Source organism: Lycium barbarum, chromosome 10 (genome assembly GCF_019175385.1).
Source record: "Lycium barbarum isolate Lr01 chromosome 10, ASM1917538v2, whole genome shotgun sequence".
Taxonomy (NCBI): Eukaryota; Viridiplantae; Streptophyta; class Magnoliopsida; order Solanales; family Solanaceae; genus Lycium; species Lycium barbarum.
Window position 1 is genome coordinate 72,462,666 of NC_083346.1, and position 13,440 is coordinate 72,476,105.

At 35.3% G+C, this 13,440-nt stretch overlaps 1 protein-coding gene and 1 long non-coding RNA gene across 4 annotated transcripts; both read right to left on the reverse strand.

Moving 5' to 3' along the window:
• Nucleotides 1-1,865: 1,865 nt before the first annotated feature.
• On the reverse strand, nt 1,866-6,283 carry LOC132615115 (uncharacterized). Of its 2 annotated transcripts, XR_009572591.1 has the most exons (5): nt 6,050-6,283; nt 5,766-5,969; nt 4,837-5,128; nt 4,336-4,731; nt 1,866-2,111 (listed from the first exon to the last, which is right to left on the reverse strand). It is a non-coding gene; the product is annotated as an uncharacterized LOC132615115 (long non-coding RNA). The 2 variants fall into 2 exon arrangements; XR_009572590.1 differs by having other exon boundaries at nt 4,336-5,128.
• Nucleotides 6,284-8,345: 2,062 nt separating this feature from the next.
• Nucleotides 8,346-12,800, reverse strand: LOC132614599 (uncharacterized). 2 transcript variants are annotated; one of them, XM_060329083.1, is made up of 3 exons: nt 10,099-12,800; nt 9,162-9,977; nt 8,346-8,800 (listed from the first exon to the last, which is right to left on the reverse strand). In XM_060329083.1, exons 1-2 carry the CDS (start codon nt 10,434-10,436, stop codon nt 9,170-9,172), a joined length of 1,146 nt encoding a protein of 381 aa, XP_060185066.1. In that variant the 5' UTR covers nt 10,437-12,800; the 3' UTR covers nt 8,346-8,800; nt 9,162-9,169. The 2 variants fall into 2 exon arrangements, with proteins under 2 accessions (XP_060185066.1, XP_060185067.1); XM_060329084.1 differs by having other exon boundaries at nt 8,346-9,977.
• Nucleotides 12,801-13,440: the final 640 nt, after the last annotated feature.

The window sequence follows — 13,440 nt, forward strand, 5'->3', positions numbered from 1 at the left end:
GGAAAATACGTCCCTGGTCTGTAACAACATGTTTTGAGGTTGCGGATGATGATTAGTATGCCTTAAGTTTTTTTTTTTTAGTTTTGCATCTTAGTGTCGAAAAAAAATAGAAAAAGTTGGAAAATATTCAAAAAGATTTTATTTTTCTTTGATAACTTCTTATGTCCCTCGTTAGTAGGCATTCATCATCCACCCCCTTTAGTTTTCTTATGGCCTTGGTTCTTTCCCGAGGGGGGCCTTTGAACCGGGCGTAGGTAGATTTTTTTTCTTTTATAGTCATAAGAAGGGTTGTTCCTGATGACGGGTGGATGACAACCTACTTGAGGAAAAATTAGTCCGTAGGCTAGGTGTATTCAAATGCTAGGTGCACGGGATAGGTGAAGTCTTGGCAGATGAGTGATCTTGAATTGTTTTGTGAAAGCATGCCGTGAAATTCTATTACTTTTCTTGGAAGCACTTGAAAATGGTTTTTGTGTTGACTCGTATGACCCACTTGGCGTTGTTGACTGTCATTGTTGTTTGATTCGAGGGACAACCGGATCCCTCTTGCGTTGATTGTGTGCCATGTGTGAGTAAGGTTTCGTATTTGAATCCATGTTTGGTATTGACATCTAGAACTTGCCCTGTGTGTTCACAAAGCAAAATGAAGTTTGGTTGAGCGTAGAAAGTGATAGAGGCGTTTCTTTTATTAGTCACTAAAAATCCTAAAAAGTTATCCTACCAACTCGTAAATAACACCCTAGTTAACCTTTTTTGAGCCTTTAGCCTTTCTTTGATAGCAGTTAATTAGCCTTACCCCTTCGTTCGTTAGCACTCGATGTTTGATCCAAAACACTCCAGAAGCACTTTAATCAATTACAAGTATAATGGGAGATGGGATGAGAAATAAAGAGGGGAAATGGTTGTTAATGGTAATCTAGGAAGACGATGGGAGCACCGAATGAACAGAACTAGTTCACCAATAGTTGGGAGTCCAAAAATAAAATAAAATAAAACATTTAACTGGAAAAAAAGAGTTTCCCTTCTAACTTGTGTAACTTCTAAAATGAGTGGTGCTTAAACAAAGAAAATGGGTGAATTGGGGAGAAATTTAAAGGTTGGGTGGTATTGAATAAGGGCTAATAAACAAAGCGTGCAAGAATGACGAATGTATAAGTATTAAAGTGCTTAGGGAGGTTAGTCACTATTATCCAAATAATTCCTACCCGTCCCGTAGCCTACATTACAACCCTCGAAGTCCTACTTGATTCTAGGTTCGTCTTACTTGTATTAGTAGAGTGGTTACACTACGGGCAAGCATATGGTATGTCGTACATTACATGTGACGTTCTTTGTGAGAGTGAGTGCATTTATTGCACTACTGGAAAATAGGCTTATGGCAACGCCGAGAAAACCATTGCTATAGACAGGAGCACCGTTGCTATATATCTATAGCAACGGTTTAGCGTGCGTTCCATCTGCTCGTGTGCCCATATATCTATGGCAACGGTTTGTGCAACAGTTGGCGAAACCCGTTGCTATAGCCTTATCTACAGCAATGGTTGTTCCTCTTTCTGATGCAACGAGTTTTTTGTGTGTATATGGAACGGTTTCCAACCGTCCCCATAGACCTTTAAGCAACGAATTTTGAGGCTATTGCAACGGTTTCGTAGAGGATATTGCAGCAGTCTTTTACTTTATTGCAACGTTTTTTGTCTATTGCAACGGTCTTTTTGTTTGTACAAAAATCCAGTGCAATTATTTGGAACAGCCTACTGCAATGGTTTGTCTGAAATAGTAGCCCTGGTTATAAATTGATATATATATATATATATATATATATATATAAATTACATATAAATAAATAAAATACATTACAAATTACATAAACCAGAAAACACAATTTTTCATAATCCAAAATATCCAACATTCCTAATCCAACATATATACCCGTAAAAGCAAAATGTTCAACCCAAAATGCATAATTAAGTTTTACATTTCAAGATTTAGGATAACTTTCAAAATGTTCGATAGCAAAAAGATTCTTAGAACATGTAGAAATCTTCATAAAAGATCTTCTCAAGTAAGATCAATGTCTTCACTATCTCCTTCCCTTTCTTCATTTTCGACACCTACAAAAGAGAATAAATAATGTCACTGCCCTTCAAATGCACGCGCACATAATACAAAGAATAAATAATGTCACTGCCTTCATATTGAAAGTTTTGTCATCACCAAAGGCATGAAGAAAATAGCTGCAGATTGATGTTGAAAAAGAGAGGTTTTCAACAAGGTGATATTGAGCAGTTGCATGGGGACAAATTTGAAGGTGATTTACGTCAATTTTTGAATATAAAAAAGAATAAAGTTGTTGATGGTTGTGCTAACAAACCTGGAAAGGTTCATGGTGCAAATGGTATAGCAGACATGGTTGTGGAAAATATAGATGACCAGGTACGAGAAGAACTGTTGGAAAAGCAATTAACTGCTAATAGCAAAAGGCAAAAAAAGATGGCTTTACAAACAACAGAAACTGGAGGAAAAGATGCAGGCAAACATGTTGCTGCAGTAATTTTTGATGTTGTGCAAACTAAAAACAAGTTTGCAGTACTAAAGGAGGGTGAGGATGAGGCATCAGTAGTGGAAATTGCTGATGATGCTACTGGTAGGCAGCTGGTTGTAGCAGATTCTGATGCTCATGTGGAAAAGGTAGAGGTGTCAGGGAAACAGTTGGTGGAAATTCATGAGGGTACAATTGGTACAAATACTGCTCGAAATACTCAGCAACTGTTGGTTAATGCACCAGTTCATTCAGTTGCACAAAAGGTAGCAGATGGCTCAGTATTGCCTGTAGTGGCAAAACCACTGAATGAGAATTCTGATAAGCAACTGAGTGCAGCACCAGAGGCTCAAAAGAATGCAGAAACTGGTGTTAATATTGGTAAGACTAAGCAGTGGGTTGAAGCCTCTTTTTCAAGTCCAAAGGTGCAGAAGGACACTATGAATAAGGCTTGCCATGAGGTTCCTTCCACCACTTGTTTTAGTGGTGAGAGGAATTTGTGGAGTGATCAGATTGAAGAAAATGTGGAAGAAAGCAAGATTGCAGATGTGGTAAATATGGAGACACAATTTGCTATAACACCTGCAGGTCAAGTAGTGAATGATGTTGCTATGATTGGATTGGAGAAGCAGTTGGTTGTTGCAGTTGTTGATGATGGTAAGTTTGTGGAGGTTACAGAAAGCCCAACTGCTGTACAACTGGTTGCAGATTCAGTTCATGTAGCTGATAAGGCTGGTGAGAAGCAACTTAATGTAAATGCCAAAGCTTACACTCCAATAAAAAGCACGAAGCAATCTATGAAAGATATTACTGCTGCTATATTTCCTATTAATCAATGCCAAGTAGTGGAGAAGCTTGTTACTTTGAAACAAGCTTACTTAGAAGTTCCATCTACTACTTATGGAACTGGTGAAGAAAGGAAAACATGGAGTGAGCAGTTTGAAGAAGATTTAGAGGAGGATCAAATTAATAGTGAGGAGAAATTTAATTATGAGCAGACCGGTGATTCAGAACCATCAGAAGATGCCATTAATCTTATGTTTGGCAAGGACATGGATGATGTATTTATTGGTGTTCAGGAGAATATGGTTGTAGAACCTGGTACTGAAGCTCAATCTGGTGCTAAGGTGCAAGGTTTGGTTGATGAAAGCAGTCCAGCAGTGCACAAAATTCAAGTTAATTCTCTAGTGAAATTCGGTCACAAACAACAGCAAAGTGCATAAAAAATAAATGGTGCAGGTGACAATGAAATGGTAAGGGCAAGTGAAGTCAAAGATCAGCAACAACACATAGCAAAGGAGAATGATACAGGACCATTAGTTGCAGTTCATGAAAATAGAAATAGTGCTAACAAACATGCAAATGTAGCAACGTCTGGTGGGAAAGGAAATGCATCTACTCAGAATTATTTGCAGCTAAAGAATAAAAGGAATTCAGGAACAAAGCAGAAGCAAATCGTGCAGCAAGATCCTATGAACAATGCTAAGCCATGAAAAAAAAAATTGCCTTTCAACAATCCAAACACATACAAACTCATGAATTGAACAAGAAAAATGTGACCAGTAAAAGATATATAGAGAAATAGAAATAAGCATGCAGGAAAACTTTGATTCCTTTTTATTTTCAAGAAAAAGTCTACTTTTCAGTAATGTCAGCAAGAAAAAATCAGCTAGCATAAGAAAATTAAAAAAAAACAAGCAGGCATAAGATTTCACTAAGTTTAGGCAAGAAAGAGAGATATTTAACATAGAGAATAAGAAGGATGAGAAGAAGAAACATATCAGATTAAGTTTGACCTTGATTGTTACCAGGTGCTGAAGAAGCTTCTCCTGGCAAACGAACACTGAACCTTAACATATTAGGATCAAGTTGGAATTCTGGATTTAGCTGCTGAATTTTTGCAATGACTTTCATTGTAATATCTTTTTCCATGGTATCCTTTTGAGCATTGAATTTTTCCTGCATTCGTTGTTGCATCCTCTCTTCTATCTCCTCCATTTTTTCTCCATATCATCAGTAACATTTGAAGAGGGTCTAGAATCTGCTGCTTTCTATTTCAAGAGAGTCTTGGTAACCCCACGTCTATACAATCTTACTCGACCTGGATGATCAGGTCCCATTACTGATACATAAGCGTCAACTGATTGACTGTCATCTTCACTTTCTTGAGTTTCTATTCTCTCCATTTCAGCCTCCAAATCAGATTGAAGAGAAGGGAGTTCAAGTAAATGAAACTAATCCAATATTTAAGAACAAGCAAATGATATCGATAAACCTTTAAATAGAAAATTTCGTACTATTTTGCTAGTCGTATCTGCATATGAGTCCTTGTATAATCGGCCTGGTTTCCTTCTTCTAGTAGCCACAAAAAACTCCTTACTTGACAAAGCTTCAGGATTTTCCTTCTTTTTTTTTTTTAGTTAGATAAAAGATAGCATAAAAATCTTCCCAAGTAAAGTCAACAAGTTCATAGTAAATGAACAATACAAGAAAACACCAAACCTCACGGATTATAGCAAAACTTGTTTTGCCAACAGTGTGTGCATACCTCAACTTTTTTCGATTCTCTGAATTTTTTCTGGACATGTCCTGCAAAAATATGAGTTAGTGAAATAATAGAAGCCAAAAAAAATATATATATGAAGGGCATACAATATTGATTAGTGTTGGTACTGAGCTAGGATATGAGTTAGTGCTAACTTTGGGAATTTGATACACAACTACTTTTGAGTGGAAAAGTACATGCAATAGTCCAACACATATAGGATGCAAGCTTGGTTGGAACGGAATGCATTAGGCTGGACTGTAATATGGAATTCACATTATGCAGCAGGAGGAAGCAGTGCTACTAGCAGCTTGTTTTTCTTATTGCATTTGGTCAATTAATGCATGCAAACACCTGATTTATATTGCTACATTGACACTAGATCATGCAGTTTCTTTTTTTGTTGTGGTTTCCTTGGTGGTGGTATTAGTACTGTATAGTACTCATCCCACTAGGGAATTGCAGCTTAAGAGAAATTTCTTTGATCTAAGTTGGTACACAGAGAATACAGCAATTAACACATACACAGGATACTGGTTTTGTTTTGAAAAAATATATAAAATAGCCCTAGGCACCACAGTGCCTAGTGGAATTTGTTTTAAAAAAAAAATCAGATATCTTTTGCTTTTGAATAAGGCACTAATTTAAAGAAAATAAAGTTGTCTATGATTTATATCTTACTTGAGCCGCATCGGAGTTCCAATATTCGAGGAGAGCCTTAAATTGAGATTCTGAAACTTCTTTAGGCCTTTTTGCCATTCAAAGTTCGTCATTGGCGTAGCGATAGTAGTGTTTCTTCTTCAACCCATTCTTATACTTTCTCCAAGCAATTTGAATTGTTCGCAAAGTCCATTCTTTCGCTACTTTAGGAATGTCATATTTCTCCTGCAATTTGATGCAATTGGGTTAGTGCAAAAAATCTTAAATACTTTCAAGTAAAAAATGGAACATTGAGAAATTCAAACCAAGGTATAGTTCCACATATCATCATGTGTCTTCAATTTCTTCCACTTAAACACATTAAGAGGACAAAAGGTCCCATTCCTTGCCAATGTGCCGAGGAAGCTACCCAACTCTTTAACAATTGCTTCAGTAGGACCAATGGGTTGGTGCAACTCATTTAGTACGATCATTTTGCGCTCACTCCGTCCATGTACACTTTGCATTTGTGTTCCACCTCTTTTTCTTTTCTGAATGGAAGGGCCTGTAATAATATGAACCAAACAGTTTATAGTCATGCAGAAAATTGGTCCAGACCTATTTCAAATTTGGTAATTTTAGAACATGAGCCTGCTTGCTCATGAACTGTTTTTAGTAAGATAAAAATTAATTCTAAGATGAGTCCCCTGTCAGTGGATAATAGATTGAACAGAGAATATGGTTTTAAATAAAGGACCAAAATGCTCCAAAGGAAAGATGCTAGACAACTGGAATGCAGAAAAGTATGTTCCTAGCCATATTGAAATATGAAGGGCAGCAGCCAAAAGCAGTGTCTGCAGTTTATATAACGTGGAGAAGTTTCAGTAGCACTTTAATAACAAAGACAAGAAAAAAAAACAAATCTGTCAAACACACTAAGGCCAGCCAAGTCAAGAAAAAAGATGATAGCATTATCTATTCTGCCTGATATTCTTAGACTGACAAATAAACGAAAAAAAGAGGCTTCGAAGAAATGATTAAACATTTACAAAACCTGCTGCCTGACCATCCTAATGCATTTCTGGTCCCTTTTCTAAGTGTAATTACCTTTTATTAACAGGATCGGGAAAAGGAGAAAACAAAAAAAAAGAAAATTTTGCAGCTTCCAGGATCATGTAACAATGGAAAGAAATGAAAACGAACATTGAGGGCGATCATGAAAAGGAATAGTATCATACAAGCTCTAAATAAACATCCCAAGTAAAACTACAGATAATAACTAGGCGCTAATAAAATAAGTAAAACTACCGATAATAACTAGGTGCTAATAAAATAAGTAAAACTACAGATAATAACTAGGCGCTAATAAAATATGATACTAGTTCCTTGCCCTGTCTTCTAAGAAAATTAAATACTCATAAACTATTTCCAAGATTTTAGACACTGAAATGCTATATATTAAATTGTGCTTAGTCTTCACTATGTCAGTAAGCTATGCCAAGTTACAGAATAAAGTCAATAAACAATAAACCAATTAACATAACAGACAAAAACAATTTAGATCGGCACAAAACGCCGAGAACATTCAGTACTCAACTGCCAGTTCAACTTCAGATCTCAATCTCAACATACAAAGGGAAAACACAGTGGAAATACTTAACTTAAAGATGATTCAAAATTGAAAAAAAAAAGAAAAAAAAAGAAATATATATATATATATATATATATATATATATATATATATATATATATATATATATATATGAGCACCAAACTTGTGAAAAAACAAAAGGAAACTTTACTTAATCCTACTCATAGTTATTACATAAGTACATTTCCTCTATATTCCACTAGAACAGCTTAAAACTGAAAGACAAACAGAAGAAATTTTCGATTAAAACTCACATTATGTTAAAAAAATTAACCGACACTTTTAACTTCCAAAAAGCAATTTAAAAAAAAACATACAAACCTTATAGAGTACTGCAAATTTGAGAAATGGAAGAAATTCTCGAAATACACAGATCGAAGTGTTTGAAACTGAAAAAATTACTAAAATTAAAGTTAGCAACATTTTCTACTATAAAAAACTGAGAAAAACGGCGTAGTTTGAGAGTATTCTCGAAATGTAGAGATCGAACTGCTTATAACTAAAAAATAAGACAGTAACAAAGGAAATTCCACAAAAATTAGAAAAATCAATTAAATCCAAACTTAAAAGTACTTCAACTCTGAAAACTAAGAAAAAACGAAGTAGTTCAAGAGTATTCCCGAAATGTACAGATTAAACTACTTAAAATTGAAAAATACGCAACAAAATCCACAGTAACAAAGGGAAAATCCAGTCAAAAGGTTGAACAGTAATCACACTGCTAAAATCAAAGTTAGCGAGCATTTTCTACCATCAAAATCGATGTCAGCGGCGTAGTTTGAAAGTATTACTGAAATGTAGAGATGGAACTGCTTAAAACTTAAAAGTAAGCAGCAAAATCACTAGTAAACAAAATTTTGAATAATCACACTGCTAAAATCAAAGTTAGCGAACAACTATCAGATTTTATAAGCTAAAGACTAATTCTAATTTCAAGTGCATGTAGTTTAAATCTGTAAAATCTTGCCTTCCTCCCCAGATTGGTCATTTGCTTCAAGATTAGTAGAATCATGTGGATCTTGTTGGATTTGTTCATTAACTGCTTGTAATGCAGGAATGCTAGAAAGTTGTGAGGTTTGTTGCACTTGTTCTTGTGCTTCTCCTGATTCAGCAGTGGTGGAAACCAACAATACTTGCTCATGTACTGTTTGTGCTGCAGGACAGATAGAATCGGGACACACTTGCTGCACTTGTTCCACTTCAGATCCACCTGGAATGTAGTTTGAGTTCTGCTTGTGCTTGTAATGCTTTTCATTTGACTTTGTAACATGAACATCTGAAATGTATTTTGAGTTTGGCTTGTGCCTGTGATTCAAAACCCTTTGGCTTAGCAAAGATGCAACTGATCCAGGTGGAATGAAGTTTGAGTTCTTAACTCTCTTGCTTTTTCTTGAACTCCCGTCTTGATTCATGATTAGTCAAGTCTCTGCAAGTTTTAGAATATGAAATACAAAATTGGTTAGTAGAATGTCAGTGCTGAAAACAAAATCAATCAGAATGGCAGTGGGATTATATTATCTAGTACTATTGTGACACAAACTAGGACTATGAACTCGAATTCTACTATATGTAGGTAGAGCATTAATCTAAGTAAAAATAGATAAAAGTTCACACTAAATAGGCAAATTAAGAGTCAAACAGAAACATGATTTTATTGCATTAAGAAGGGATATTCTTGTAGAAATTCAAGAAAAGATCATAAAATATGTATGAAAAAAGACATTTATTAGACGCTCAAAATAAAAAAATATTAACAATGATGAGCATATATAAAAGGAGTTCAGAACTTTATTGTCTAATCATTTTCCTCCATCCAATCCCAATCAGTATCATCGAACTCATCCTCCTCTTTCGATGTTTCCATAATTGTATCTTCTGAATGTTGTGCATTAGATGGAATATCAACGACATCAGCGGGCACATCTTCTCTTGACCATCTAATGTCACCATCATCTAATCTAATTGATGGACCAATGTCATCATTAGGCTCCCTCCAAAATGTGTCTCCTATATTAGGACAATCCTCTTTCTCTAGATCATACAAATCAACAGGGACTTTATTCCTTGTATAATAAACATCTTTCTCAACTGGATCCGCCATATAAAAAACTTGATGAACTTGTGATGCCAACAGAAAAGGATCATCTTTACTGCATAACTTATTGAAGTATACTCGAGTTAACCCATATTCATCTACTTCATTATGAAACCAATCACATCTAAACAGTACAACACTAAAATGGCCATAATAATCAATCTCAATGATATCTTGAATAACTCCATAATAAATAACCTCGCCATCTATGGGATTTTGGTCCCTAGAACTAGCAAAACTATATGTTGTTGCTGCTAGAGTCACTCCACTATTTTGAGTCTTTCGTGGAGCGTCCCGACTTTTTGTATGAAATTGGTATCCATTAATGAAATATGCAATGTATCTCTTGCCCACCACATTAGGCATTCTAGACAGCCATAATAGATAATTGGGTACTTCAACATTTTTAACTTTCTCTTCAAACCAATTGCTAAATTCCCGACTATGATTCCTTGCTCTTGCCCATGCGTTTGATCTAGTATGATTACTCATCAAATTCTTATGTTCCCTGCAATCATGAATATTTGAAATTTAATATTTAGGACTTTATAAATTGAGCTTAACAGAAGTTATCATAACGAAATGAACGAAGTTTAAAATATAAGTAATTGTTATGTATTTTATCTTACTCGATAAAATTTTCAACTTGTTCATCTCCAGTGTTGAATAAAGCATACCGATGTGCCTCATAACGTAACTGTGGATCCATCATAAAAGTCGAATCCTTTTTCTGCTCAATTCCAATTGGATGACCTATCTTAGGGAGTATATGTGATAAATTCTTAACACATTCATCATCCTCAGTCTGGTACCTACTGAATCTTGTCTTCACACTATCGCGTAGGTATCTTGAACAAAAGGTCAAGCACTCTTCAGCCAAAAAACCCTCTACTATTGATGCTTCTGCACAAGATCGATTACGAACGAACTTCTTCAACTTACAAAGGTGCCTCGCATTGGGATACATCCAGCGAAGATGAGTCGGACCCCCAAGCTTAATTTCATTCACTAAATGAATAGGTAAATGTGGAATATATCAAAAAATGTTGGATGAAAAATCCTTTCGAGGTCACATATTATTTCAACAATTTCAGAATCCAGTTTCTCAAGATCTCTTCTTCTTATAACCTTACTACATATGGCTCTAAAGAAATTGCCCAATCTAATCAAGGTTAATGAAACATTCTTGGGCAGCACTTTTCTAGCGGCAACTTGGAGCAGGTAATGCATTATAAAATGAGCATCATGACTCTTGTACCCTGATATTTTCATCTCCTTCACTTACACACGATGTGATATATTAGAAGCACATCCTTTTGGTAATTTGGCATTTTTCAAGACGGTGCAAAACAACCTTTTCTGTTCGGGCTTCATGGAGAAACAAGCTTGAGCCAAACTTACATTTCCAATTATTATCCTCTATTGGTTGTAGCTCCTTTCGTATCCCCATTTCCTGTAAGTCATAGCGAGAATTTACATGATCCTTTGACTTTCCATCTATCTCCAGTAAAGTCCCAAGAAAACTGTCACATATATTCTTTTTTATGTGCATCACATCAAGATTGTGCCTCAATTTGTTATGTGCCCAATATGGCAATTCAAAGAAAATAGATCTTTTTTTCCACTGACCCTTATTATCTCGAGGCCTTTTTTTTTTTGCCCTTTCCAAACACATTGTTGAATTCATGCAGCTCTTGAAGCACTTCTATACCCGACAAAGGAGTAGGTGCAGGTCTATGCTCCTCCTTACCATCAAATGACTTCTTATCTTTTCGCAATTGATGATCAGAAGGCAAAAATCTACGATGACCCAAGTAACACATCTTACGACTATGTTTGAGATATTGAGAGCATGTGTCATAATTACAAGTAGGGCATGCCAATTTTCCCTTGGTGGTCCATCCTGAAAGCATTGCTAATGCTGGAAAATCACTAACTGTCCACAATAAGGCTGCACGCATTCGGAATGTTTAGTCGGTTTCAGCATCATATGTTTCTATCCCAGGTTCCCAGAGTTCCTTCAATTCTGCAATTAATGGTTGTAGATACACATCTATATCGTTTCCTGGAGATGATGGACCTGGGCTCTGCGATGTCGAACCAATCGTCTACGAAGTGACAAAGTGTCGTAGAAGAACACTTGGGATTCTGGGAGAACAATCAAAACCTTTAAAGAAAAAACTTTCTTTTTCCTGTTAGGCAAGACCATTGAATTCTTTTCACATCATCAACAAGAAACCAATAGGTCAAGCAATTATATGACAATATATAGGCTTATTTACATCTGGCAGATGGCTTATCTCAAATTTTAGGATCTAGAATAGCAATAAAATACGCTATATTAACCTAAAGAGATTTCTTCATTTACTATTTGACTTAATGCCTTATCCTTTGAATTTAATCACATGAATATTCTTCCAAAAATACATTATTCTACTAACTGAAACCAACAAAATTTTCCTCTGTAACTACATTTACGAAGCAGAGCAGCAATAATCTAGCTTTTTAACTATATCTTTTCAGGCATTCAAAAACACCATGTTGAGAAAAAGATAAACTTTCTATACTTTATAGCCACTTCCATGGTAATTTTTAGTCACTCAAGATATGGTCGATTAAAGTTATACACAAAATTACAACAAGAAACAAGTTTAGATCCAACATTAGGTCCAGAGAAAACAATTTCACGATACTATATAAAATCATCACTATAAAATGCACCCAACAAGAGTGAAATTGCAGAGAAAATAAAAGGAAAAAGGAAAATCTCAGCTTTTCCTTTTGGCAACCACAATAGGGAAGAAAAGTGATATTGTAGAACCAAGCAAAGAAAAGACCCAACCAAAAAGCTTAAAATTATTTCAAACCCACTTCGATAAAGGACCCAATTTAATTGTTTGCTGAATATCACAAAAGGGGTTCTAAAATAGTTGCATGCAACAATTTTTTAGCCTATATAGGAGTTTCCTGAACTTAGCTTATATCAAATACACTACCCACACCTCACGGATTAAAGAAAAAAATAAGATATTAAAGAACAAATCCAAAAATAATCAGCAAAGAACAAACAATTTCTTCAGCTAATGATGTCTCAAATATGTCTTCTTAGATTTCTCAAACAACCACTTCTTCAAACCATTTAGCAGCTTCAACCCTAGAAATTAACTACCCCAATATTTTGATAATTCAGTTGAAAAAGACCAAAATACAATATAAACAGAGAAGATGAGAATCCAAGAAGAGGAGTTCTGATGGAGAGAGGGTAATGGCAAAATCAGGATTTTTTTTTTGACATACGTTCATCCAAGAAGAGGGTAATGAAGAGAGAAGATATATGATTTAAGAAATAAATGTAAAAATAAAATAAAAGAAATGATTTTGGCGGGTTAAGGAAAAAATAGAGCGGGGAAATTAAGGGTGGAGGGAATTAAAACCGTTCCAATAGATAAAATATTTCATTTAATAGTTGCCACAGATAACACTAACAACAACAGTTACTAAATGAGTTGCAATAGATAAATCTATGGCGACGGTTTTTTACAGTGGCAACGGTTTAATTATTAAACCGTATCGGTATCCCAAAACCTTTTGGCAACGGGTTGAATCGTTGCAATAGACTATCTACAGCAACGGTTCAACAACTGTTGCTAAACATTCTGTTGCCATAGGATCAATTTTTGGTAGTGTTGCTTTCAGGTCCATTGATTTAAACATGTGATTCTTGATGAGATATGGACTACTTTGTTGAGGTGAGGGAACATAATTAGCAATAGAGTGGTGAAGTATTGATTTCTTGATCATAAGATTGCCTATATGCGTTAAAGTGGTGTCGTGAGTCAACTGCTTTGAAATTCGAAATGTTTTCTTTGAGAAGTACTTGGTGCTGAAAATGAGGCTTTTAAAACCTTTGGCATGGCTATCGCAATCTGGGTCGCTGGTTTGTTTTTGAAAATCTTTCTTCAAGAGTTAGC